Source organism: Haliaeetus albicilla, chromosome 12, assembly GCF_947461875.1.
Source record: "Haliaeetus albicilla chromosome 12, bHalAlb1.1, whole genome shotgun sequence".
Lineage (NCBI taxonomy): Eukaryota > Metazoa > Chordata > Aves > Accipitriformes > Accipitridae > Haliaeetus > Haliaeetus albicilla.
Window position 1 is genome coordinate 9,063,542 of NC_091494.1, and position 25,590 is coordinate 9,089,131.

At 43.0% G+C, this 25,590-nt stretch overlaps 1 protein-coding gene across 13 annotated transcripts; it reads right to left on the minus strand.

Moving 5' to 3' along the window:
* Positions 1-1,811: 1,811 nt before the first annotated feature.
* On the minus strand, positions 1,812-22,322 carry TPM1 (tropomyosin 1). 13 transcript variants are annotated; one of them, XR_011327041.1, is made up of 10 exons: positions 22,012-22,322; positions 20,931-21,056; positions 14,454-14,587; positions 13,106-13,223; positions 12,585-12,655; positions 12,266-12,341; positions 11,075-11,137; positions 10,742-10,811; positions 9,211-9,455; positions 7,690-7,899 (listed from the first exon to the last, which is right to left on the minus strand). XR_011327041.1 is itself a non-coding variant. In XM_069797980.1 (10 exons), the coding sequence occupies exons 1-10, from the start codon at positions 22,123-22,125 to the stop codon at positions 7,896-7,898; spliced, it is 855 nt and encodes a 284-aa protein (XP_069654081.1). In that variant the 5' UTR covers positions 22,126-22,320; the 3' UTR covers positions 7,690-7,895. The 13 variants fall into 13 exon arrangements, 9 of the variants coding, with proteins under 9 accessions (XP_069654082.1, XP_069654079.1, XP_069654086.1 ...); XR_011327040.1 differs by lacking the exon at positions 12,266-12,341 and adding an exon at positions 11,701-11,776 and having other exon boundaries at positions 22,012-22,319; XM_069797980.1 differs by having other exon boundaries at positions 9,377-9,455; positions 22,012-22,320.
* Between the last annotated feature and the right edge of the window lie 3,268 nt (positions 22,323-25,590).

Below are 25,590 nucleotides of genomic sequence, written 5' to 3' on the forward strand. Positions count from 1 at the left end.
ATCCATATGCTTATTTATATGTCTGTTGTTAGTCAGCAAAAAAAGACACTTGATGTGATTCACCATTATGTTCACTGCTCCCTTCAGCTCTCCTTGGAACTGGAAAGCTTTTATTTACCTGTTATGAAGCTTTATGGATTCATCTACAACAGTGCACTTTGGGGAAGTCCATACTACAGGCAGATTTTTTTCAGATTAATTCTTATCTCCTTGCTTGCACATGCTTGCGCTATTAATGGTGACATGATCTCATTAAGAGACATGAAAACCACAGCCTCCTCCTTACCCTTACAGACAGTAAGGGGTGAATTCAGATTCCCCAAACCACAAAACAGTTTGTGGTCTCCTGGAAAGCAAGCAATTTTAAGCAGCAAACAAAGGGCCTGACCTCACTCAGACACATTGTTTAAGACCCAAGCACAGACCATGGGCCCGTAAAAGCAATCCAGTGGAGCAAGCAGCACACTCAGCTGTGTAAAACTCATGGCCAAGTGCTAGAAACTCCTCTGTTCGGCTCCCAGCACAGCCTCCAACTCTCTGGGTAGCCTTCAGCCCTACCCTACAAACTACTACCCAGCACAGCACTTCCTACTGGAAGCAGCCCTAGTGACTCCAGCTGCAAGCACCACTCAAAGCCAGCAGCATAGGAAGGCTTGAACTCTTAGAGCCCCATTACCTGACATTTCATCCTTGTGATAAGCAAGGAGAAAAAGATGAGAATAACTTATCTCTGCACAACTGTTACTTGGAATTTTAGACTGTCGGCCTCCAGTACAAGCTTAAGGCACTGTAGGAGCCTTGTAACGTATACTTTACTTCCCCAAAACACTTAAAGGGACATGTGAAACCAGGGATCTCATCCTTTCCATTCAGGATGACTTGGCAGCATCATGCAAAAGCTTGTAATGTTACTAAGTTGTCCCCTTTATAACACAATCAAAAAAAGCCAGAGACTCACACCAGTACATCTTCCCTCTATGACTCCCATTTAACCTGAAATTTTTATGTATTACTTTACCCTTTCACCACTACACCAGCTGCTGAGAAAGTCACTTGTTTTCAGTTGCTTGCTAAGGGTCAACTAATGGAGATTCTTTGATGATCTGGAAGGTTATCTATACCTGTCTCCTACTGAGCTCCTTGCTGCTAGAAGGATGGACAGCATCCGCTTCCAGCAATATACTACAGAAAAAGGAGGAGTAAGAATTATTTCTGAAGTTCTGAAGTTGCTCTTTGACAGACCTTGTAATTCAAATAAAGATACCTGGATGTAGAAATTAGCAACCAGCAGTGAAAAGCTGTGTGAAAAGATCTCTCATGAACTTGACACATCATTTTGGAAGGTTTATCACTGTACTGAAGTAAATTAACACATATTAATAGGCAAGATATACAAATACACAGCAGTGTTTCCAAGAGCATGGCCTTTAGGGCTCACTTCCTACAGAAGTCTATGTGGGTTCTGCAATGATCTTACTGAAAACAGTTTTGGTCAACAATGATTAATTTTGGGAAGCTCTGTCATCCATTAAGGGATAGTTACATTCTGCACCCATCTGGGAATACAATCAAGTGACAGGGACAGGTTTCTGCAATATAACCCTCAAAGGGCCCCTCTTAGCTGCAGATCCACATCAGTCCAAACCACTACATTTCACTGCCTTTTTATACATTAGCCTAACAGCACAGAAAAGACTGAAAGCCAATGTGTTAACAGTGTATCCCAATGAGAGACACTGTACATATGCATATTTTACACAGCCATACACAGAAAGGTAATGTGGTGAAAAACAAACCACAGGAGAGCAAAATTTAAAAAATGTCCTAAAATGTGCATTTTATTCCATATCATTATACAATGTTTACATACAGGTATAGTTTTAAAACTGCTCAAAGAAAGTGTGAAAAAAAGTGAGGCAAATATCAGTTTATAAATTCCTCCCCCTCCCCCAAATCCACACAAATAAAATACATTTTAAAACAATCTCTTCCAAATTTATGTTTTCTCCTGAATTTATTGAATCTTTCATTTCAACATGAAAAATACAATCAAATGAATACTCGAGGTGAAATGCTGACCTACACTTCTGTATTGAGTTGCAAGAACACAATTTAAAACCTCCAGAAGCCTTCACTTTTCTCTGTTACTTACATACCTTCATTTTATTGAATTAGAAGGCACAGAAAGTCCAAATCCTCACAGATCAACAACATTCTGATAAAAATAAATTACTGTGCTGGACAACTTCTGACTTGTCTGATATCAAACAAAAGACTTCAGTAGAATGTTTTGTTCAAAATAGCACCATTTCCACCTGATCTCTTCTGAATATGAATCATGCTTGCTGTTAAAAACTGTAGTTGGCACTTGAGGTGGGACACTTTCTGCCACAGCTAGGATTCTTCAAAAGACTTAGCATACTGAATTGCTGAACTCTCTACAAAGTGTAGGTAACATTTTTATTGGGAAATGGCACATTTAAACCATAGTGTAACGTAGCTTAACCCGCATATGGCTTGCCCATTTTGGTGTTTCCCTGACCCCTGCCTGATAATTTAGCAGATGTTCTTGTGACTGTGGTGATACTAAAATAAAGACATGTTTATGGGGTTTCACGGCAAGCAGGTGTAAAAATAATAAAACAAATAATGTGGTTGCTGCTAAGAAGGTTTTCACATGTTGTTTAACTCCAGTAAAGTTTGATCCAGCATCTGATGCATACTAAGGTTTTCTTCTTTGGCATGCGCCACTTTCTCTGTTGTGGAATTAGAAAATTAAAACATGAATAGCAGTTCTTTGGAGGCACTGATTCTCAGAATATGAAGGCATGCAATCATCACTTCTATTGAAGGGTTTAGAAAGTTAAGAAGTGTGCATGCTCATAAATACCATGTCCCCAGACAACACAACTAGAGAGAATTCCAAATCAATAAAACAAATGGCAAGTAATGCAAGTTTAGAACTGTTTACAGCTGCATTTGTTAAGAAAATGCACTGCCAACAGAGACACAATTCTTGCATGTTCTGGAAACTCTTTGCTTATAGGAATGTGGGACAGTGAATGGTGCTTTTTTTTTTTTTAGTAGGGTAATAAAGAAAATAATTAAGTTCTTTGCATACTTCAAGTTTCATGTAATTCAGAACTTGCAAAGAACAAAAAAATTAAAACTAATGTCTTCTTCAGTGAAGTGACCTTTAAGAAATTTATTTCTTCTAGAAAATAAATAAAACTGAAGTTAGTAGATTTATATTGCATGCACACTTTTATAGGACAGTCATTTAACACACTTATTTGATACAATAAATGAGCACAATGTTCTAGAGCTGCATCCTACCAGAATCCAGTAATAGTAACTTCATACTAATGCAAGCATACCTTTAAACTGACGGGGTATTTTCAGATGGAGATCCCATTCTTAGGGTGTTTTGTTTTGTTGGTTTTTTTGGGTTTTTTTGGGGTTTTTTTTTGTAAGTCAAATACAAGCCCAATTCATAGTAACGCAAAATTATTGCATTAAAGTCTCCAGAAAACAAAACGGCTATAAGTATCCTTTATGTAGGTTTTGAAATATGGCAATATGAACCCTGTGAACATTTTTCTCTCATCCATGTTCCAGTAAAAATCTCAGGGCCAATTATGATGTCAGGTAAACTGTCTCTCTACAAGGCAGGCTGTTACTTTCTGGATACTGTTAGCTAAATGCTGTAGCTGTTTACTGAAGTAAGAAATGAGCTATTGCACAGCCAAAGAGCTTACTGCTCCTCCAAAGCAGATATGCATACAAATAATGAAAAGCCTCATCCAGAAGAAGCTTTTTCATATTTTTCCTACAGAAACTGAGAACTTCCTCCATTAATTTACCACAGAATCAACAGCCTGAAAAAAACCCAATTTCTAGGTTTCTTGCTTATTTCTACATTTACTGATTCATTCTTAATGAAATTTGGAAGAAGCAGTTATTAAACAAGTTAATAATATAGTCACACTAAAGTTTAATCCTCATTCAATGCCAGCTTTAGTTCATTAGTTAGGCGACTGTTTTGCTCAAGTTGCTGGTAGAGTTGGTCTGTACAGGCAGCAAGCAGGTTAGAAGGGAAAAAAAGAGGCAGAATGAAGACAGATTAGAGAAAACAGTTAAGTAAGAGTTAATAAAGAAACTGGTCACACCACAGACAGTTCAGTAACATACAGAGAAACATTTTACCTTTGTTTCTAGAATACTAGTAATTAAATAGCTACTCCAAGAAACACCTATTATAACCTACGAAGAACTGGCTAAGACTCCTGTTGTAGGGAACAGCTGTGAGACAGGTGAGAATAGAAGTGGAAGAACTGCAGCTATATTCCAAAAAGAACCAAGTTCTGCTTTAATCTCTATGTACAGTGTGTGGGAGATTTGAGTGACATTTTTCTTTGTAAACTATTTAAGATGTGGTGGAACCTCATCTGTCAGTGGAGGGAAAGCAACTGAGTCACAACCAGGGTAAGTAACAGCAGGAGAGATGTTGATAGCCAACTACCACTAGGTCTGACTCAGCCCGTACTCCTTTCCTGGGGAATCTGACAGCTGAAATGGTATTTTTGGTAGGGAAACACACTTCTGTTACTGGTATCAACACACTTCAAGACCTTTAAATTGTCCAGTAGTACTTTGTAAGAAAACAAACCCAAACATTCGGTGAACATGAAATGGAAGAATGAAAACCTGTGTTGCTCAAATACAGCCGAGAGGACGGTTCACAGTCAAAGAGAACAGCCACAGCTATGTTGTGGCAGTGCATTTAGCGAGAGTTGTTCTGCAGAGTGAAAGAACGTTCCATGACGGTTTTTGACCGTCTTGTTTTCTCAAATTGTCCATATTATTCCCAATAGTGTAGATTCAAACTGCACTCCTGACCTCTTGATCCCAGATTATTCCCCTACAGGAAATGACCCTTTCTGATTCTTTTCCACAAGCTTCCTAACAGCCTCCACAGAAATCTTGCTCCCCTGCAGGCTCTGGACACAGCAATAGCAAAGCTGTGCAGTGAGCTGGTCTGTAGGACATACTTGTGCAGTGAGTGGCAACGCCTCACAGCTTCCTCCCCAGCCCAAACTCCAACAGCCAGCTCAGTAAAACCATGGCACATTTCAGAGCTCTGATCCTGGGCTGGTAACAACAGGGTCTTGTCTCTCTTATCAGGATAATGTCACATATACGTGGAAAAAAACATGGAAACCTCGGAGTAACTAAAATTGCACTTTGTTTGGCAAAGCGTATTTAGTTGTTACTGAAACATGACAACATTATTTGAACTAAGAACTTGATGCTTACCTTCATCACAGAAAACTCCTCTCTTTAATTGAGGCAGAGATTTACAGTATTTCTCAACATCCAGAATGAGACTAAAACCCCCAGGTAAAGCATGGAAAGCATTTACCAAGTGTACAGTCAGCCCTTGACTACCCACAGGTAGTCTGTCTAGATTGCAATTTATCACAGAGATAAGAGCCAAGGGCTGGCTCTGTAGGCAGCCACCTTAGGCCAAGCAGGGAGTTCAAGCTCTGGTGCAGACCCAGTGAGGCTCAGCCTCAAGCACAGCAGATGAGACATCAGGCATCAGAGCCAGCCTTGCACTCCTGTCAACAAGCCTCATGTACATGACTAGCTACACATGGCCAGACCTTGTGGGATGTACAACATAATGCACAGGTCAGGTCCAACGGTGACAAGACTGCTGAAACACACTGCAGTGAGAAACCACAACAGCTCTGTACAGCAGATCAGTGCAGCAGGGCCAGCTAGGAATTCTGTACACAGCTACCTGGGTGTCTGCATTGCATTGCCCATTTCCAGTACTCTGTCCAGCAATTCATCACCCTACAGTGCAGAGATGTGTGTTTGAAGGAAAAGGGAAAATTTAAATACTGATGTTCAAAATTACTGTGTTGAAAATGACCAGGTTCCTACGTTGGATTTTGCTTTTTTTACTTCTCTTAAGAAACAACAGTATTGCAAGGAATTGAGGGGAAAAACAACACCACTGCCACAATAGACCAAAAAACACAATAGATTAAGGGGTTGGAATTGCTGTAGCATAGAGTTACCCTGGGTCAGCTGACAAGTGACAGCTGACCACATTCCCCATAACTCTTGCATTTGTGAACTTAACCACATTAGCTTCAGTCATTTTACAAATGCTCTTCCCATTATATTTGGTTAACCTTCACACTAAACATTTTACTTCTCAATTGCAATATATACAGTGTATAAACCCACTTTTTGTATCTCAATTGCTGATTAGTAAGTTATTGAACTTTATTATCTGGACTACCTGTGACTGCTGATAGACATCCTGTACTTGGACTTCTCCCCATAGCCAGTAACATTAGGACATGTGTCATGGGTTAAAAAACTGGGATGAGAAGTTATCTGAGGATGGCGGGGGGAAGATAATACATCCATTTGCAAGCCTTATTTGGAAAACAGGTTTTGGGGAGAGGAGGAAATCTAGGCTACACTGCACTGCTGAATAATCCTGAAGTTGAACAAGAAATCCACATTTACATTATTCTACAAGCTAAAAACTAAAACTCAGCTATGCTATGATGAGTTTATTTAGCTGCGGTGACTTAGGAACTTTACCAATACGTACAGTGACAGGCATAATCAGAAATCAATCCAGTTTAAACTGATTCACTTTAACGTGAACTGGAAAATAACTTCCTTCATTGTGAAGAAAATGAAGTTAAAGTAATGCAATAAACTCTCCAGTTGCAAATAACAGTACAAAAAAGCAAGGTGTCAGTATTTAATGCTTCATCCCGAATCAGGCACTGCCAAATCAGCTGAAAGCCAATGTTGACACTTTCAAACCTGAAATCTGTATGTTCTACTTGGCAGCAGAATCATTTCATTAGTAGTGTAATCATGAGTCTTCCTACTCCAGTTCTGAAACATTTCTCATGAGTCTGCAATTCAAACTCACAAGTCTGAGCTAAGCAAGAGAGTGGAAAGCTATGGAAATCTCCCTCCTAAACTTCCAATTCTATCATACCACTCGAGCAGTATATTGTGTTTAAAAAAAAAAAGTCAGCAAGCAATGTCTTTGCTGAGCAATCGATGTATGAGAAAGGGGGAAACTTTTTTGAAATACGTTTAAAGGACTGATTTGGGGTGAAAAAAAGAATTTAAAGGTTTTGATATTGTCCCTTTAAATCTGTCTCAAATATTTAAGTTAATACACACACACATTTGTATAAAAGACAGGAAGTCTTCCACATCAAGCTAGGAGAAAATTTCAGACTTTAAAGTGACAAATCTAGTGTCAAGGACTTAACTTGCTCTCTCAACCATGCTCCTATGACCAAGTGACCCCAAGGAAGTGGTGTCCTTGCAGATTTTCGCTTAACAACAACTGAAACAATTTCCATTTCATCTATTTGTCATTTTATCTGCATCAGATTTTGAGAAAGACTATGATCATAACTGGTCAGTTTTGACCTCAAAATACCAAGAGTAGTATCCTCATCCCATATACTGCTATCACTGGCTTTGCATTGTCAACATTCAGGCAAAACTGTTTGCAGAAAAAAAAAATGGAAACACCAAAAAAATTTAAACCCCTAATGGCAAAAAAAGCAATTTTTTATTAATAACTGAAATAGTTATTTAAATAAATAAAAGGCAAGGGAATAGCAAAAGGGATACAGCTGGGATGTTTATTTTACATTGAGAGACGTAGAGTTTCTGTACAGCAGAGCACAAAGAGAGCATGTTCTGAGACAGGTGCTAGAGGAATAGAGTCAACTAAGCTAGAAGACAGGACAGTGAACCCATGAAACATCCAAAGCTTGGAAAGATGTTTTATCCAACCTGATGAAGATGTCTTTGGAGAAGTGAAGCAAAGAAAATTATCTGCATGAAAAGAAAAAGTGAGATAAGGTAGGAAATAAAAAAGGTGCAGTAAAGACTTCCAAAAAAGCAGCAACAGAGCCCAGCATGCCAAGATGACTACTAGAGAAACACCACACCATGCTGGGACTGCGTTGTTACAGTAATGTCCTCATGTACCAGTAAAGTACATTTGAAAGTTTGTTTTCCATTTAGAAACATCCCAAATTGAAGAAGTACTATAATCTCTGTACACAGAGGAGAAAAAAAAAGAAATCCATTTGCTTGATAAGCCACTGAGCAAAAGCAGGGGAGAAGGGGGAGTGGGCAGGCAGATATTTAAAAAAAAAAAAAAAAATCAAAGCATACAAAGCAGAGAACGTTAGACCCCTACTAAAAAGTTGGGAGAGAGAGGAAGGGAAGTAATGAACAGATACAGAGATGAAAAAAAAGCAAAGAAAAAACTTTTAAAATATGGGTGCATGCAAAATACATTTCAAGCTCTGAGCAAAGCTTATACCTTGCTGAAAGCATGCTAGCTTCCAAAAAGATATGCTGGGACTAAACATCGCACCTCACAAGCACTTGAGAGCCACAACTCTTCCTCTTTCCCATGTAAACTGCACTGGGTTCATGCAAGTGAAAGGCATGAGCATGGGAAGGTGGATTTAGCATAGTTGACCTCTGTTCAGAGTTTTAGGTTGATGGAAGAAGAGTCAGTTTGTATCAAACACTGCAGGGATTAGTCACACCTTACAACTGATCACTCTCCTGCTTTCCTGCTGCCTAATACACTATTTTTCTCCTTACGACTAAAGTTGATATTACTGCATTTTCAGTATATGCAAACTAAATTACTACTACCCTCCACAAAATACGCAGAAGCAACCTACAGTTGTCACTTTTATGGGTTTAAATGACAAAGTATTTTAAATCAATTTCCACACTTGTAATTTAGTGATAACAGTTGAAATTTTCATAGCAGTTAAGGAAATTCAGATAGACACTTTCCACTGTCATTAATAGAGAATACAGCTAAATCTAAATTTCTTTGAAACTTTTGTAGGAACTCTGCCAGAGAAGAACTGTGACAGCGGAAGAATACACTCTGAATGCAACTCATACCGAGGCAATTTTCTTTGGTAAACTGAACATGATGGGCCTGGCAGACAATGCTTGAACAGAGGTGAACTGAAAGGATAAATGCAGCGCTACAAACAAACGGCAACCACAAGACACAAGGATTGCAGATGCAGAATGAAACAGTAAACACAAGCTTATTAAGCAGCTTACAAAATCACCATGAGTATTTACCAGGCTAGGCACAACACTCACCCACACTCTGCCACGGTAAAGAAATTGTTCATGGTATTTTGTACACCTAGTCTCGCTAAAGGAATGCGTCTCCCGCTACAGAGGGAGCATAATTTCACAAGGCCGGAACCGCGCAATCAATGAGGGCAGGGAAGCAGGTGCAGGCACAAGCTGGGAAGACATTTACATGGAAGTCATATCATTGAGAGCGTGGTCCAGCTCCTCACTGATGGCTTTGTACTTCAGTTTCTGAGCATATAGCTCATCTAACATTCCCCCAAGGGAAGGCATAGGTGTGCAAGGAAATGGAGTGTGGTCACGGGATGGAAGGTGAAGGTGGTGGCATGGGATACCATCCAGAAGCCATAGAAAAGAGGAAGAGCGCACAGAAAGACGTGTTGTGAACAGACAAAACAAAACAAAAAATACAAAATTAGAGAATAATTAAAAAAAAAAGAACAGCGAATAGTTTTATGCGACAAGTTCACTAACTACACTGCCATGGGGCAATGTGTGATATAGAGAAAACAAAGGAAAGAAAGTGTACCAGGGAAGCAAAATTCATGTTTCACTGCCCTGGATTTTTGTTTTAACGCACATTAGGAGGGCACACAGGAGCTAGGGAGAAAAGATCCAAAAATGGGGCTCAAGGAAGATGCTACCATTTATTTTCTACCAACTTTTTTTTTTTTTTTTTTAAAAACCATTCTGGTTTGTGTGATGTCATAAACTCAGTTTCTTACAGCAATTTTTGTTCCTTCTAAACACTTACCTTTCTTCTCTGCTTCCTTCCTGAGTCAGTGACCATAAATTTTCAGCAGCTTCCTAGATATTTCATACCCTTTATGCAGAAGTCAGACTGCCATGCCAAGCAATTAAGCTTCTTAAAATCCTAAACTTAGAGTAATGCATCTAAATAGTAAACTCCATGTAACTTTTAATTACAAAGCACCACTGAATTATTTTCTCCAGAGGGAGAAAGCACATTCTACTACTCTAATGCAGTTCTAGAAGATTTATCAAAACCTTAAAAGAAACTCACTGAAGTTAAATAAGCTGTCCTGATTACATATACAAACCATTAGCTTTACTGAAAAACAGCAACTGGTCTACGTCACAGAATGCCTGCCCTGACCCACACTTATCGCAGTAATAAATTAGGTTAGCTTGCTACATTCCTAATTATTATAAACATAACACAGCTCTTCATCAGCTTTTTAGTAAGATAATAATAATACTTATAATCTGATCTTTTACCCTATACATTTACGTACCTCCAAGTAGAAGAGTATAAAGCAAAAAAAATGAAAGGAGTCTTGAGAACGTGAGAGAAAAAGGAACAGGCAAGAGCAAAACACTGTTCACCTGAAGCATTTAAGTTATCAATACATTTCAACTGGAAAACATTTTGCATATTGTACTCTTTAGGCAGACCCATTTATATAAGCAGGACAAGTTAGGCGAGTAGAATTGGGTACTAAAAAAAAAAAAAAAAAAAGGAGACTAAAGAACCTGTATTTCTATAGTAAGTGAGAAAAATAAAACCCCATACCTTCTAGGTCATCAATGCTCTTCTCCAGCTTGGTTACTGACCTCTCAGCAAATTCAGCTCGGGTCTCAGCCTGAAGTTGAGACAAATACAGACTACTTTAGGAAACACACACATAGTACTTAAGAATAGAGGAGCAACAATTCAAATAAGGAAAAAAGTACAATGACAGGAGGCAAATAATAAATAAGGCAATATTAATTTTTAGGAGAGACATTTAACACTAAATTGTCTCCAAAATGATGCGTTCATCCTTAAAGCATCAAAGTAGTGTTTATAGTAAAAGAATCGAAGTTGCATTGGAAGATCCGTTGTAAAGAACAGCTCTAATTTTACCTCCTTCAGTTTGTCAGTCAGGACTTTAATCTCCTCTTCATATTTGTCTTCCTTCTGTGAGTACTGTAATTAGAAAGAGGATCACTGATATTAGACCAGGTATTCTAAATATAGGAAAAAATACCACATTCGAGACTCTCTTCTAATAGATCAACTGTATACAAGAAACTAACATGGGTATAACTAAATTAATTCCACTTACCAGACTGTGGTAATACACAGTTTATTACAAGATCCAAACTTCCCTTGAGTTATATTCCAGTGCTATATGGTGGGAACTTTGAGTAGAAATTAGTACTACAGTTTTAAAGAGGAGTGGTATTTGAAGAAATTTAATATTAGCACACAAGTGCCATTTTGAGGGACATTCTATAAATAATTTTTAATTCTGTCAGACTACTTAACAGAATGTGGTCAAATAATACTGACCTATTTGGAACTAGAAGGAATGCTAGATTCCAATAAAAGCCAAATATGAATTGAGTTGCAAGTCCAAATGCTTCTACTGACAATGGCCTTGCTGAAATGCTGCAAAGTGATCAGCATGTAAAGAAAACCCCACAGGCCAATCCAGATGACAACGTGACAACGTAAGGGACACATTCTCACATAAGTCTCTAGCCTACCTTCTCAGCCTGAGCCTCCAGCGACTTCAGGTTGTTGGTCACAGTTTTCAACTCCTCTTCAAGCTCAGCACATTTGCTGTTATTTCGGAAGGAAGGCAGGAAAGGGGCGGATGGAAGATTCAGTCAAGCAAAAGAAACAGGAGAAAATAGGGGGAAAAGATAGAGAAAAATGAAAACAATTACAGAGCAAAAGAACGGCCTCAAAAGCAGCTGAATCCATCACAGATTGAAAGCAACTCTTTACAATGCCAAATTCCATTTCAAGTGTACATTACGATGACAACCAGACAGAAATTATCTACAGCCCTTGGCTTACACAGAAATATTTACATAGCCTTTACACGTGAGAGAGTTCAGCTTCTTTTTGGCTGCACAAGAGATCAGTTTTAAAAGTAAAAATGAATAAACAAAAAAGAGACCAAAGAAAACCACCAAAGCAAGATGCAAAGAGAGTAGAGAGCGTAGTGAGGACGTAATTTGTTACTACTGAGTGAGCTAACTGGCTATGGAAGCTGAAAGACTTGCGTTGCAGTTAAACCTAAAAACTGTTTATTAGTATCAGTACCTTATCCTCTGCAGCCATTAATGCTTTCAAGGTTTGATCCATTATTCTTAACTGTTCTTCCAGCTGTCGGACTTGGCTGTTAGTGAACACATGAAATGCACAAAAGCCATTCACAAAATCAGTGTGCAGGTACAGCATGCAGTGACAAAACACACGCGCACACACATATGAACACATTTACTTTGGTGTTGACCATTTATTTCAACCATTAGAGTAAATGAGGAAAACATAGCTTTGAGCTGAACACACAGTGTACTGCCAATGTCTCATGCTGTTACAGTTGTCTTGTAGCACCTCACACACGTCTCGGGGCACTTACCTTTCTGATAGTTCAGCACGTTCCTCAGCCCGCTCCAGGTCACTCTCAATGATCACAAGCTTACGAGCCACCTACAGGAAAAGGCAAATGACAATCAGGGATATTATGTTGCTGCAGCACACATTACCTGTTTCTAGAACCTACAAAGCAGGCAGTTGGGCCTCTTCCCATTTTCTGGTCAACCCATGAGTTTTGATTATGTGACATCTTCATTATTCATTTGAGTCTTTGTTGTCTGACATTTTCAAGACCTCTCTTTTGTTCACCGAAAAGCAACTTAAAAATATTTTTCTCCTTAAGAGACCAGGGAATACTCTCAACCATTTTCATGCAAAGATCTGAGCACAGATCTCCTGCCACCTTGTTCCCTGAGGTATCCGGCTGCCCACTTTTCCTTCCACAGCTGCAAAGAGTGGTGTTTGTGACCTTTTGAACTTAAAAGGCAAAGGGGAAAAAAAACAAGAATTACAGGCACAGCCTAAAAGGCTTCAGAAACAGATGACCTGCACTCAAGAACTGACCTCTTCATACTTGCGGTCAGCCTCCTCAGCAATGTGCTTAGCTTCTTTAAGCTGGATCTCTTGGATTTCCATCTTCTCTTCATCCTTCTGGGCTCTATTTTCAATGACCTTCATTCCTCTGAAAGACGTGAAAAACAGGAAATGCAAGGTTCAGGGCTTGCCAGTTTATCTCCAGCTCCACTACTACTGGAGTGCGACTTTCAGACAGGTGTATTAAGGTGAACAAAGCACATCAGATACTTGATTCTTCACACCATAGACCTAGTCCTGTGCATTCACACTTCAGAAGTTCAAAGGAAAGAAGCATGTCTTAGGAAGAAAGAAAATTTAATTGGTTTAGCTCTTACCACAGTTCAGCTGTACTATTCTTTTTCATTTTAAATTGAAAGAAAACCGATCTTACAGAAAGGTAAATAAAGGGTCTTGCTTCTGAAGACCTAATAAGATGGCAAAAGACATCTGTCCTTTTACACTTACTGTGAAGCAGCATGTTACAACCCCTGCAGGACTGACAGGCATTATGTTTATGGGCCAGACAGATTCCTCTGAGTTTTGCCACGTCAGAGCCCTACAGCACTGAAGCTCTCCGTGCTCTGCATAAGCAAAATTTAACTCCTTCATTACAGGAAACATTGTGTATTGCCCCTTCCATGCATGTTTGACCCTAATTCTCTTAACTATTTCACAAAAGTATCAGGCACTCTTCAACAGGCTGCGTTGTTAGTGAGGTAGAAATACATATGCAGAATATAAAGGATTCTTTCCCAATAAAAGGCACTATCACAGATATAAAATACAATTTGTAGAAGTAAAAAAGATGATCTTCCAAAGCCACAAATCTTGAGTTCCTAACTCATATTAAGTACTTCTGGAAATCACAGCCTAAATCTGACGGAATTATGCTCTCACTCCTTTGCTCACCTTCATGTACCAACCTCACCAACAGAAGAACCAAAGCCTCTTCCAGCACTTTACTATTCTCCAGGTGAGATTTTTCTACCCACACCCAACAACACAGAAGTACAGATCACCCTCAAAAAGTTGTCTTCCAAATACAGAAGGATGGGCTGGGCCAAGCAGTTTTTTCCAGGACGTGGCATGATACACCAAAAGCCCTAACCCACTTAAATCCTATCTTTACAATTGAGACACGAAAGAGAATTCAAGCCTACACATTTTGGACATCCCTACAGACAAGATGTAACTCAAGTCCATGTAGGCAAAGGAAGAGTGGATTACACATGTTCAGAAATATAGGAGTGGTTTAATTTACTTCCCCAACCCACACCCTGGCAATTATCATCTTTGTCATAAGGGTAACAATCCATTCAAGAGTGGCCGCACCCACCTTTCACTCTCATCTGCAGCCTTCTCGGCCTCCTCCAGCTTCTGCAGGGCAGTAGCCAAGCGCTCCTGAGCCCGATCCAACTCTTCCTCAACCAGCTGGATGCGTCTGTTCAGAGAAGCTACTTCGCTCTCAGCCTAAGCACGGGGAAAACAAATTAATTCATAATAAGGCACACATCACCTCTTGTGAAAGATTATCCCACATACCTGCTAGTGCCATTTAACAGCACTTTAGTAATTTCTGACTTCATCCACTAAAAAGGCCATACACAGAGATGTACATGCCCTCATTGAATTGTGAAGTTATTGCTTAATGGAGGAAAAAGTGATTAATGCTACTTTTAAATGAAGCACATTAAGGACTGTACAATTTGTACTAGAAAGAACTGCACTGGAAGAATTATGCATCGTTTCCCAAATATTTTCTGTTATTGTATTTGCAGACACTAACTAATTATATTCTTCCCTCCCCCCTTTTTTTTAAAAATCAAATCAACACAAACTAATTACCCCATCCTTCTATGTTATCCCAAATTCCTTAATTATGACCTTTTGCCATATTTTGATAAGAATTTCCTCAAGTTCCATAAGAAGGGTTCAGTGTAAACATGCAAAAATACACCTAGATCAGCATTTGTGATGAGACAGCTGACACAGAGAGAGCATGAGAACATTTAAGAAATGCCCAAATACTCACAAGTTTTGTTTACAGGCAAGCTATGCAACAGCTGACAAAGAAGGCACCAGCAGAGGCTACATCCCAGAAGGCCCCTGGTACAGGCAACAATCACTTCAAACTTCTCCCCCCCTCCCCATACTACCATCCTCAAACTTTCCCCAGATTTGCCTTTCTTGCATTACTTGTTCACTTAATCTTCTGTGTAACACTTGCAGCAACTCATCTGCCTCTTTTCATTACAAGCTTTTACTTCTGACATTCTCAAACCTACACTTGCCAAGTAAGTTCTAAAACAGCCTTCTCACAGTAACCTCATTATTAAACTTCTTTCAAAACGATATTAAGCTCAAAATATATATAAAAGGTCATTATTCTAAAAAGTTAATTACTTTCAAGAATAACAGTTATTCTTAATTAGTAATGAAAATGATCTTACTATATATGAGGAAGTACACATCTGAATTTCCTATGATGTTGGGCTGTGGCGGGGATGGGGGAGAACCAACCCTCTATCAAAAGTAGATACCGAAAGTATCAGTTTGGTACTTTGTCTTTAAATAAAAATTTAAGGAACTGCTATTTGTTGCTTTTACTAACCAGAAGCAGCTGGGTATAGTTGACCACAGCTAAAATTTTGTTGCACATAATACAAGAAAGAATAACTTACACACCAGACAAGTGAAACCACCTTTGACGTAACAGTAACATTGCCCCACTAGAATGATTGGAAGTAACACATAAACAGGGAAGCAAATATGTATTTGAACATTAACAAGTATTGACAGTGAACATGTAGAACCAGGAGTAGAAGAGACTTCATCTTTAGACATCCACCTTAACCCAAATATAAAATCTTTAGCTGTGTAATCAAGCAGCAGTACTCCAAACTTGTATTTTCAGACTTCTGGCTTTAAAAAGTAAGAATTTGAACATTCTGATTTGAGAAAGAAAACCACCTTTCATAAATGCTACCCTTGGGAAATTTGTAATGTTAAAAGTTAATTATTATCATGTCAAGACTCCTCATCATGATAAGAGCATACAATATGCTTAGAAAACACAGGGTGACTAAAGTTCAAGTTTTTACTTCCTGCTCCAGTAACTTAATAAGGGTTTACCAAACAGCCTTATATGGCCCAAGTTATTCTTCTGCAGAGCAGGACTTCTCTCCTTATATGGTAAGGAAGGAAAAAACCCCAGTGACATTAAGGGGCACTCCCACAGCTAACAAACATAACCTTCTGTGTTTTTGCCATAGCACTTATACACCACATATTTTCACAATGAGCGATGACATGGATAAGTTACCATCGGGTGTTAATTATTACTGTTGTGAGAGAGATTCTGTTTTCCAGAAGAAGGAAGAAAAATGTATTCTGAAAATGTGATTACCAGTAGCCCCTTGAGATGCATGCACTGAAAACAGAAGAGATTATTTTTTAAAGCAATGGCTGCTAGTCACCATCTTGAAACTTCTAACGATCTGGTTTAACAATCAAAAGCTGTAACCTGTGATATGTTTTGACCACAACTTTAGCTTTTTCATTGTTTGCGTATCTGTACCTTGCACAGGAAAAAAAAAAAAAACCCACCCAAAACCCAGAACAACCCTAGCTGGTCACATGCTATACATGTAAGGTATTACACTAAGGGAAGGGTCAGATTCACACCTCAGCTTGCTTGCTGCAACATTCTTAAAGCCTCCCTTCTCAAGCATGCAGAAATACAGCTGTGGCAATAAAAATATCCATACATAGCTAGCATTATAGAAGAGGGACAGGTCTACACTTGCCTGTGAGTTCAGTTTTCTGCCTTTATTCACCCCAGCACTGACCCCTCCAAAAACTTAAATACCACGTAAATGTACTCTGCAAATTCCACATCATCCACATAAACCAACTCCAGGGAAGAGATAAACATTAACCTGTAGGATCCTAAGCCTTAGAGCAACATGGCCGAGCTCTAATGGGAAGACTTTACCAGCAAGCTGTAATCACTCTTCCAGCGCTACTCCTTCTGCCACAAAACGTAATGGCAAACCTCCCCATTTTAATGGGAATCCCTTAATATATTGTTTAAAACAACACATGTTACTGAAAGTAGAAAAATTAGTGTCCTTCACTCCATTAGTCCACAAAGCTTAGAGGAGTACAGTTTTTTTTAAAGACAGAAGCCCTTATGAAACAAGTTAATGACTGTGACATGATCCCTCACTGGAAAAAAAAAGGGTATGTAAAGTGATTTGCAAGAATACAGTAGTTACACAAGCATAAGGAGACATATTTTGCTCCTTGGGAAGATCACCTGCAAGTAATCAGAAGGCTCTTCCTTTGAACTTGCTGCCCAGAATGTGCAGAAAGTCCCACATTACAAGGAAATCCAATAATCACCATTTCTTTTGTGTAACAAACTACACAAATAAGAAATTTGTTCTTTTGCGTCACTTGTATGCTACCACTAAGACACTAAAACCACCGCAAAGGACACTGTGCATTTTATAGCAGCAAACATTAAGTTACAGCTGCTAGAATTCCCCAAGGTCAGTGGTGAGGCAAACAACAGCCCTATCAGTGTTTTGCTGTAACTGCCACCTATAACTACACCTCTCCGCTATGTGAGTCTCTGCCTAAAACGATGCCTACTGTTCCTTTCCCATCTTAGCTAGGGGTTTTGACAAGCTAAACGTACTACAGATGTACAGGGACAGGAGCCATATGATCACAGCATTGTGGTGTTTTCAGGTACTGTGGGTAAGTACTCGGGTGTGGCCATCTCAGGTTCAGTCCTAAGTACATAACCTCTTAACAGTCGGCATGCTGACTTCCCAGAACTGAACTCGTTTGGACTGGATAAGCAGACAACTGGCACTTGCAAAAAAAACAAACAAAAAAACCCAACATAAAAGCTTGCTCAGAACCCAACACAAAGCATCCAATCTCAAACATCTCGCCTAAATATAACCTCATTCCAGCTTTGCGTTTTGCTGTTGGCCAGCAGACCTAGCGTGGTCTACTCCGGCACCGCAGCTTTCCCTGCCCCACGCACCACTGAGGCTACCGAGCCGCGGAGCACAGCGTTCCGGGCCGAAGACCGCAGTGACCCCCTCTTCACCTGTGGCCCCGGGCCTGCCCGCCGGGAGCAGCGGCCTCCGCCTGCAGCGCGGGGAGGGGGGCACCGCAGCGGCGGGCAGGTAACCATTTTGTGGGAGGAGGCGGCGGCGGCGGCGAAGGAAGCAGCCGCCCGACCCCCCGGCCGGGGAGCAGCGAGGGTCAGCCGTCGCCGCCGGCGGCCCCCCGCCCGCTCCCACCGGGCCGCGGCCCCCGAGCCGAACCGAACCGAACCGAATCGGGCAGAGCCGAGCCGAGCCGGCGGCCCTACCTCCTCCCGCAGGGCCCGCTCCTGGTCCACCTCCCGCTGCAGCCGACCCGCCCGCTCCTCGGCGGCGTCCGCCTGCTCCTGCAAGCTCCGGATCTTCCTCCGCACGGCCTCCAGCGAGCTCATCGCCGCCATAGCCGCCTCTCCCCGGCCTGCACCGCCTCCCTCCGCCCGCCCAGCCCGCTCTAGCCCCGGAAGTCCCCCCGCGCCGCAACGCGCCGCGCACCGGGGCGGGGCTGCCGGCACCGAGCAGGGAGCGGCGCGGCGCGGCTCACCGCCGGGGCGGGCACGGAGGCAGGCTCCAGGGAGAGGCAGGCCCCAGCCGGGACCGGGCTCTGCGGCGCGGCGCGGCGGGGCAGGGCCGGGCCGTGGGGACTGGGGCGCGGCGGCCGTGTCCAGGTGGGCGCGCTGGGGCGGCGGCGCCCCCTGGCGGCGCAGCACCCCAAGGCTCCGGCGGACCGTCCCAGGACCGGAGCCCGCCTATCCTCCCCCAAACCGCTCTGGTATGAGCGTAATAAAACGACACTGAGCAACCCGCCCCCCGCTGCTGCACCTGGCCTAGCTCCTGAGACACGGGGAGGGGAGAGGGAGCTGCGGCTGCCCCCCTCCCAGGTGAGGTGGCTCAGGGGATGTGCCCGGTTTTTGCGAGGTGAGTGATACCGGCGAGTTAAGGTTTCCTCATCCCCCCGTGGAAGGCGAGTCCGCCCCAGGGAGCCGGCACGCCCTCCCCTGCCCGTGCCTTCTTCCTGAGGCTTGGAACTATCCAAACTACTAGGGCAAATACTGGGTCAACTGCAATGCCCCAAAGATACTCTGCACTGCCAAAAAAACAAAGACGCCCTTAAAATGTCAGACATATTCAATGCATGCCATTAAATACAGCATTTACCTTGATGAAAACAAGCCAGCCAGTTGCCTACCCTCCACCTGAGGGATGACTGCAAATAAAATTGCCCTCAACTAGCTTTCAGATGCTGTTTTCCAGCAAAGGAAAATGGGATTGGTTAGGAAGACCTTTCATTTCAAAAAGGGAATCTAGTAGCATTTCTCCTGCCTTCATCCTAGGCAAGCTATTTCCAAATAGTCTGCATACTTTTCCTTATAAGGAATATCTCCCCTGGATCTATATGCAGCTCCTTTGAACAAGTTAAATAAATGTCCTGCTAGGAAGCTGCCTCTCATCTATACAGCCATACACAGAAGACAGATATCTGATCCGCATTACACGCAGAACCCCTCTCTCCCGTTTCTATGCACGCTTATGTTTGTTAAGTTCTTGAGTTCTTTCAAAGCTGTACAACTTAATTGCCATACTGAAGTTAAGCCTTTTTTTATCCTTTGTTAATTTTAGAAGTAAAATAAGATAAAAGCATGTTGTCTTTCATGCAAAGTTGGTTTTGTAACACTTCCCCTTCTAAAAGTATTCTTCCTCCCCTAAATACTTGGCTTACTTCATCTGTGGCAACTCCTCTTTTTATTATGGCTTTGAGGTTAATTTTTAAAGCTGAGTTATAGGAAAAGGATGGTCATTGTTTTGGAAATACTGTGGTTTCACCTAATCCTGTAATTCAGACCTGAGATTTACTCAGAGAGAATTGGATTGTACAGCAGCAGCCATAGAGATCTGGACCTTAAATGCAGAGACAATAAACTCGCATGGTTCCATGCATGCAATACATTAAATGCATGTCAGGGGCAGACAGGTGGGTGGGATGAGGGCCTGGGAGAGGCACAAGCTCTTGCATTATTACCATATAAAGTGCTGAGCTATATATATCTCCCAGCTTGCTCCCAGGATCCCTGTCCTCTGAACTGCAAACCTAGCAAGTATCATCTTCCAGATGATTTTCTCTCACACGAGACTGGACTTTTCTTTGACAAGTGAAACAGTTCCAGTAATTTCCAGAAATAAAAAAAACAGGAGAGGATCTTTTATCTCAGGGACCAGTGAGTGAGCCAAACTAGTATCTAGCAGCAGTTCTAACACACGCATGCCTAGGAACAGCTCTCTTGAAGACAGAACTAGCAGCCCTTGCTCTTCTGGATCTCCCTCTCCTAGATCTAATTGCTATTAACTCTCTGCTTCTGTTTCACTATCAAGATAGTGTTGTTCCTGCCTGAGACATTTTCCCCATCACCTGAACCAACAATCCACCCTTTCTTTACTTTCACGTCTAGAATGGCAAGTACACATGAAAAGCACATGTTGAGTGAGCAGAAACCCAATCAAATGCCTCTGACAGTGTGCAAACCTCATGCAAGGAGGCAGTGCTGTGTTTCCCACCTCCCTGCCCAGGAGGTGCCTGGACTCTGCCCTCAGCAAAGCTTTGGAGTGCTGCTTGGTAGGAGTCCTGGCTGTCCTGCACAGAGGGAGTGTGTGGATTCTGTACTGGTGTGGTGGTGGAAGGGATGGGGATAACTTACATCTGTGGCCTTTTTGTCAGCCAGTTCCAACTTTTCCTGTGCATCTTTAAGAGACTCGGAGTATTTGTCCAGCTCATCCTCAGTGCTCTTCAGCTTCTTTTGTAGAGCCACCAGCTCGTCCTCCAGCTGTGATACGGGTGGAAAGTGGTGGAGAGGGGAGGGCGGGTAGGAAAAGGTGCAGCAGGCAACGTGATCGTGCAAACGGAGAAGTGCGAGTGCAGAAGAGACAGAAAAGGACAGATGGACAGAGAGAGAGAGACAGAAGGAGAGACAGTTAGATTCTCTTTGCTTGTGGCAAGGGCACGATACCTTGGCAGCATTCTCCTCTGCGGAGAGGAGACTATCCTCAGACTTGTGTAGCTCTTCCAGCACTTGGTCCCTTGCATCCTCCGTCACATGCAATTGCTTTTCCAATTGCACAATGTCATCCTCTAACTAGGTGCACAAGAGGAAATACAATGCACAAATATGTTTCTCCCTGGGCTTAGAAAAATGGGAAATAAATTTTTAAATCCCTTCCCTTCCTCCCTCCTCCTTCAGGATCTCCCAGAAATGTGCCACCAATGCGTCCCCCTCCCCCAAATGAATAAAGCCCCAGGTGTAAAGAAGGGGGGTTGGAGAAGGCCAGGAAAATGGGATACACATCTGGAGGGGGGCAGCTGGAATCAGACAAATCTGATGGGTGGTGCTGGAGGCGGCGAACACAGCTTTAAGTGTCCTATGCCAAATTGCAGCACGGCTGTCCATTGCTAACCAGGTGCTCGAGGCAGCCTCTCCCATCCATGCCCCTACGACAAAGGCAGAGAGGCCATGCGGCTGTCCCAGGGCCCCACTCCCTAGCTAGGGTGCTGGGGGCAGGCGGAACAACCTCCTGCCGGACCCCTGGGAACCTCCAGCCAGGGGCTGCCAGGGTGATGCTCCGCCTTAGGAAAAGTTCAACCAGTTCTGCAGGGGGTGAAGAGGGGGGAATACAACAAGGTATATTGGGGGGAAAAAAAAAGAAGAGGAGAAGAGAGAGAAAGGAGTCGTCTGGAAAGACTTGCACCCCGGCGCTGGCCGCGCCCGGGCCCATGGTGCAGACCTGCTTGCTTCTCTCCTCCGCCGCCTTCTTGTCCGCTTCGGCTTGCTCGGCTCTGTCCAAGGCGTTCTCCTTGTCCAGCTTCAGCATCTGCATCTTCTTCTTGATGGCATCCATGGCGGCGGCGGGCTAGGGCGCGTCCCCGCGCGAGTTGCACCCGAAAGCAAAACTTGAAAAGCTGCGGGACAGCCCCGAGTCCGAGACCCAGCCGCGGCCCCCGAGGGAGCGGCGCGGAGCGGTGCGGAGCTGCCGGGCGGCGGGGCTGATCCGTGCGGGACGGGGCGCCGGCGGAGTGCAAGCGGCGGGCAGGGAGCGCCTCACAGATATGTACTTTCCCAGGGGGCTGACTGCATTCCTCAAGACATCCAATACTTTTTTGGAAAGGTTTTTTTTTTTTTTCCTCTCCCTCCTCCGTTCGTCCCTACCCCTTTCCCTCTCTCACTCCCCCCCGGCTTTTTTCGGAGGCTCAGCGCTCCCATTCGCTGCTGCCTGCCATTTGACCGTAGATATGACTATATATGGGATGCGATGGGCGAGGTAAGGCGGGGGAGCAATTTGTTCCCATTTCCAAATAGGCAGGACGGGACGTTTCGCTGCTACTCCTTGGAGGAAAAAAAAAAAAAAAAAAGGCAAAAAAAAAAGCAGCAGCAAGCCGGAGCCCGGGGAGCGAACGAGACCGCCGCGCAGGCTGCTCGGGGCGCGCAGGGAGTCTGGGTGACACCAGCCCCGTGCTGGAGCCGTCCCCACCCGTGGAAATAAATCTGTTTTAAAGCAGGAGGGTGGCGGAGCCGGCCGCACTAGACGGCAGGGGAACACGCGGAGCTGCGGGGGGCGGCTGGAAGGGCAGTAAGGGGTTAACTGCATGCACGTACAGAGCGAATGCGTTTTAAGACCTTCCCCCCGGCAGCCCGAGGCAGGGAAGGAGGAGGAGGGGGTATCTTTACTGAACGGTCCGGCTGCAAGTGCGGGCGGCGGGGCGCTGGGCCGGCCCGTACGGCGCCGAGCGCGAAGACCAGACTTCGCGGCGAGGCCTTGGCCGGGCGGGCAGTGCTGCGGACAGGGCAGAGCTTCCGCCGGGACCCACACCGAGGGGCAAGGGGCTGAGGTGCGACCCAGACCCCCGGGGCAGGTGTCCATCGGGGGCACAGGAGGGCTCTCCGCTCCTCCCCAGGCGGTGCCGGTGCAGAGCAGAGCTGCCAGCGGCTGCCAACGCTTCCCGTGTCTACCGCCCTCCTCTGCAAGGACCTCACCGGGACTTCTGGCTTTGCAGGGAGATGTGCCTCGTTGCTGCACATGCAAGGGGAGCAAACACTGAACTGAAAAGAAAAAGCAGAGGAGAGTTACAGTGCCCCTCAACTGAGACAGTGGCAGGTCAGCTGCCCTCCTGGGAGTAGCCAGAGCTGCGAGGGATGGAGCCCAGGAGAAGCTGGGACAGAGAAACTGGCTTCGAGAGGCAGCTTGCACTGTCCGCCTGCAATGCCGAGAGACAGGCAGCAGAGAGAGAGACAATTAACAAAATAACATATAATTAAGTGGAGACCTATTTTCGCTTCTGGTGGGTCTCTCACAGTCTCATCAGCACAGCGAGCAAGACACAACACGCTCTGTCCCCACGACGCACGCTCCTTTGTACAGTGCAGAAAGTACATGGATGTGCACGAGCCCCACAGGATTTGGGTTACACAAAGAGAAAATTAAGCAGCCTCTTTGTCTGCGCTCAGTACTTGCAGCAGAAAATTCCTCCCTGGTGCTGTCACTGGATCAGCTGAACTGATGTTACTTTGCAGCAGGAGGGAATGTCCTACGGCTTCCGGCCTGCTGTACTTGCCAGGGCAATAAGGGCTGGATAAAGCAGGCCTTGGAAGCCAGCTCCTGGAGAGCTTACACAAGCTGCATCACGAAGCTTCAGCTCTACAAGATAGCAAAGCCCCCTGATCAGGGTTCAGACTAACAGTTACCTTACCTTTCCCTACTAGAAAAGGCCATACTCTGAATTCAGCTATGAACTATACAAAGTTCAGAGAGGCTTGCAACTAGGTGCAGGGATTCCTGTGCATTGCTACTAGAGAGCACCGAAGACCACTGGGAAAGTAGAAGCTTTCCTTATGCCTACTTAGAGAAAAGATGATTTCTCACTTCATTCCTTTCTCACTGCACTGGTTTCATAACCAAACTCCTATGACAATAATAGTAAAATAATAGTAATAATAGTAAAAATTATGAAGTAAAATGTTTCTAGAGGGTGAAATTATCTCTCTCCTATACAGACAATGTTGTTCATTCATCCCTATCTATCAGTTCCAAAAAAATACTATTTAAACCCACCAAAATATAGACAGCATTGCACTGTCACGGAATGTTTAAAAACACCAGACAACAGAGTACAATAGTTACATGTTGTTCAACAACCTGACTACATTATGAAATGTATCAGTGCAGGAGCATAATCATGGACTCAACAACAGATCAATATGATCATAGTTGAAGACCCTTTACTAGAGCATCAGACATCATTTTATACATTGGTTACATCTGTACATGCGCTTAGCTATTTTACTATTGGTTACACACATTATTCACATGCTGTCCATGCGCCTAGTTACACTTAATGATTGGTTATATCAACACTGTACACGCGCATAAACATAAGACATAATTGATTATACTAATTAAAATATGCGAAACTTGTCTCAGTCTAATTGGTCAAGATAAACTGCCAAATTGAGGTTTTTTTGTGCCAAGTTCCCTTTATCGTGGAATGCGCACCTGTGTTCTTCTAATTGGCATCTTTCTTTTTTTTGTCTTCTTGTTTATTCTGTTCAAGGCCTTCTAAAGGCGTCTGGAATGCTCTTGTGACCGTTAGCTAAATATGTGTCCACATATCAGTATGTTTTGCTCCTAGTTTAGGAGAACTTAGCCTCTGCCACAAAAAATTCCTTAAAAAATGTAGACTATCGTGGCTGGGAATTCACTGAGGTAGCTCGTCTGGCTTTGGGGAAAGCAAATGTCTTGCAAAATTAAACAAACAGTATCCTGTCTGGCTAATTTAGGAGTGGTGCTGATAGGCTCTTAAAGAATTCCTGTGCAGCTCCATTCTTCTAAAAGAATGTTAGCCATGCCATGGGAGCCTCTGGGATACATGAGAAAGTATGAGATATGGGGAGAAGGAAAGGAAGTAAAAAGTTTTTTTAAAAAATACCTGGAGGATGCTATCACCTCCACAGAAAACCAAGATCTTGAGGTTCCACTACTTACATGAAAATGTCCAGTTAATAAGCTTTGTCTATATCAAGATGACTCTGTATCCATGGGGCTGAACTGGCTGATGATCATGTAATTTTTTTTTTCTCCCTCATAGAGAGAATATGAAAAGTACAGACACGTGTAAACATGCTTGCTATACCTTTCATTAACAATTTCAATTGCTTGGAAATTTCTGTTCCAGCTGGCTAAGATAGGCTTGGAAATCAAATAGCTTGTATAGTCTTTCCCTCTTTAATTGATATGTGAAGAAAGACTGTATACAAATTATTTTTGCATACTGAAGAAAGAAGGCAGCACAAACTTTGCTTTTCTGACATA